The sequence below is a fragment of the Eimeria tenella genome, genomic scaffold (assembly GCF_000499545.2).
Source record: "Eimeria tenella Houghton genomic scaffold, Eth_scaff2955, whole genome shotgun sequence".
Taxonomy (NCBI): Eukaryota; Apicomplexa; class Conoidasida; order Eucoccidiorida; family Eimeriidae; genus Eimeria; species Eimeria tenella.
This window is the reverse complement of record NW_013542831.1, coordinates 1,579-2,288: the sequence shown is the minus strand read 5'-3', so window position 1 is coordinate 2,288 and position 710 is coordinate 1,579. Positions and strand designations below refer to the sequence as shown.

At 66.2% G+C, this 710-nt stretch overlaps 1 protein-coding gene across 1 annotated transcript in view; it reads right to left on the bottom strand.

The window, feature by feature from the left end:
- Nucleotides 1-697: 697 nt before the first annotated feature.
- The window catches only part of ETH_00039895 (uncharacterized protein), a gene marked incomplete at both ends in the record, with an annotated part of 1,412 nt that continues 1,399 nt past the window's right edge, over nucleotides 698-710 (bottom strand). The window contains one exon of the mRNA XM_013375666.1: nucleotides 698-710. Within this exon, the coding sequence (XP_013231120.1) occupies nucleotides 698-710 (13 nt within the window).

Sequence of the window (710 nt, the reverse complement as noted above, 5' to 3'; positions counted from 1 at the left end):
CTGCAGCTGCTGCCGCTGCTGCTGCTGCTGCTGCTGCTGAACTCGCGGGCCCCCAGCTGGGGCCCCTGGCTAGCACAAGACCCTTCTACTCCTTCTGCTGCCTTTCTTCTTTTTTATTTTCGAATTTAATTTATTTTAAATTAAAATCAATTTATATACTTTTGCTTTTCTTCTAAGGGCACGAAGTTGCGGGGGCCCCCAGGGGGGCCCCCCTTGCTGCCTCAAAGGCCTCCAGAGCTTTGGGGGGCCCTGGGGGCCCCCAGGGCCCCGTAAGGCCCTTGGGGCCCCTCAGTGGGGCCCCCTAGGATCCACTGAGTCTTCAGGGGCCCCCACAGGGCAGCAGCAACTTGGGGGCCCCCCGGGGGCCCCCAAGAGGCCTCAGGGGCCCCCTGGAGGCCCCCGGAGGCCCCTGCAGGCCCCCAAGGGTCCCCCGGGGGCCTCCGGGGTTCCCCGGGGGCCCCTAGGGGCTCCCTAAAGGTCTGCAAGGGGCCCCCAAGGGAACTCCGGAGCAGCTGGGGGCCCCCAGTACCCTCCAAGGGGTACTGGGGGCCCAATTTTAAACCCCACAAGCCCCTGTGGTGGGACTCCTGGGGGCCCCATGGGGCCCCTTTTAGGGCGTCTTTGGGGCCCCCGAGGGTCCCTTTGGGGCCCCCCTAGAGGTCTCTTTGGGGGCCCCTGGGGCCCCCTTTAGGGGCCCCTAGGGGGCCCTA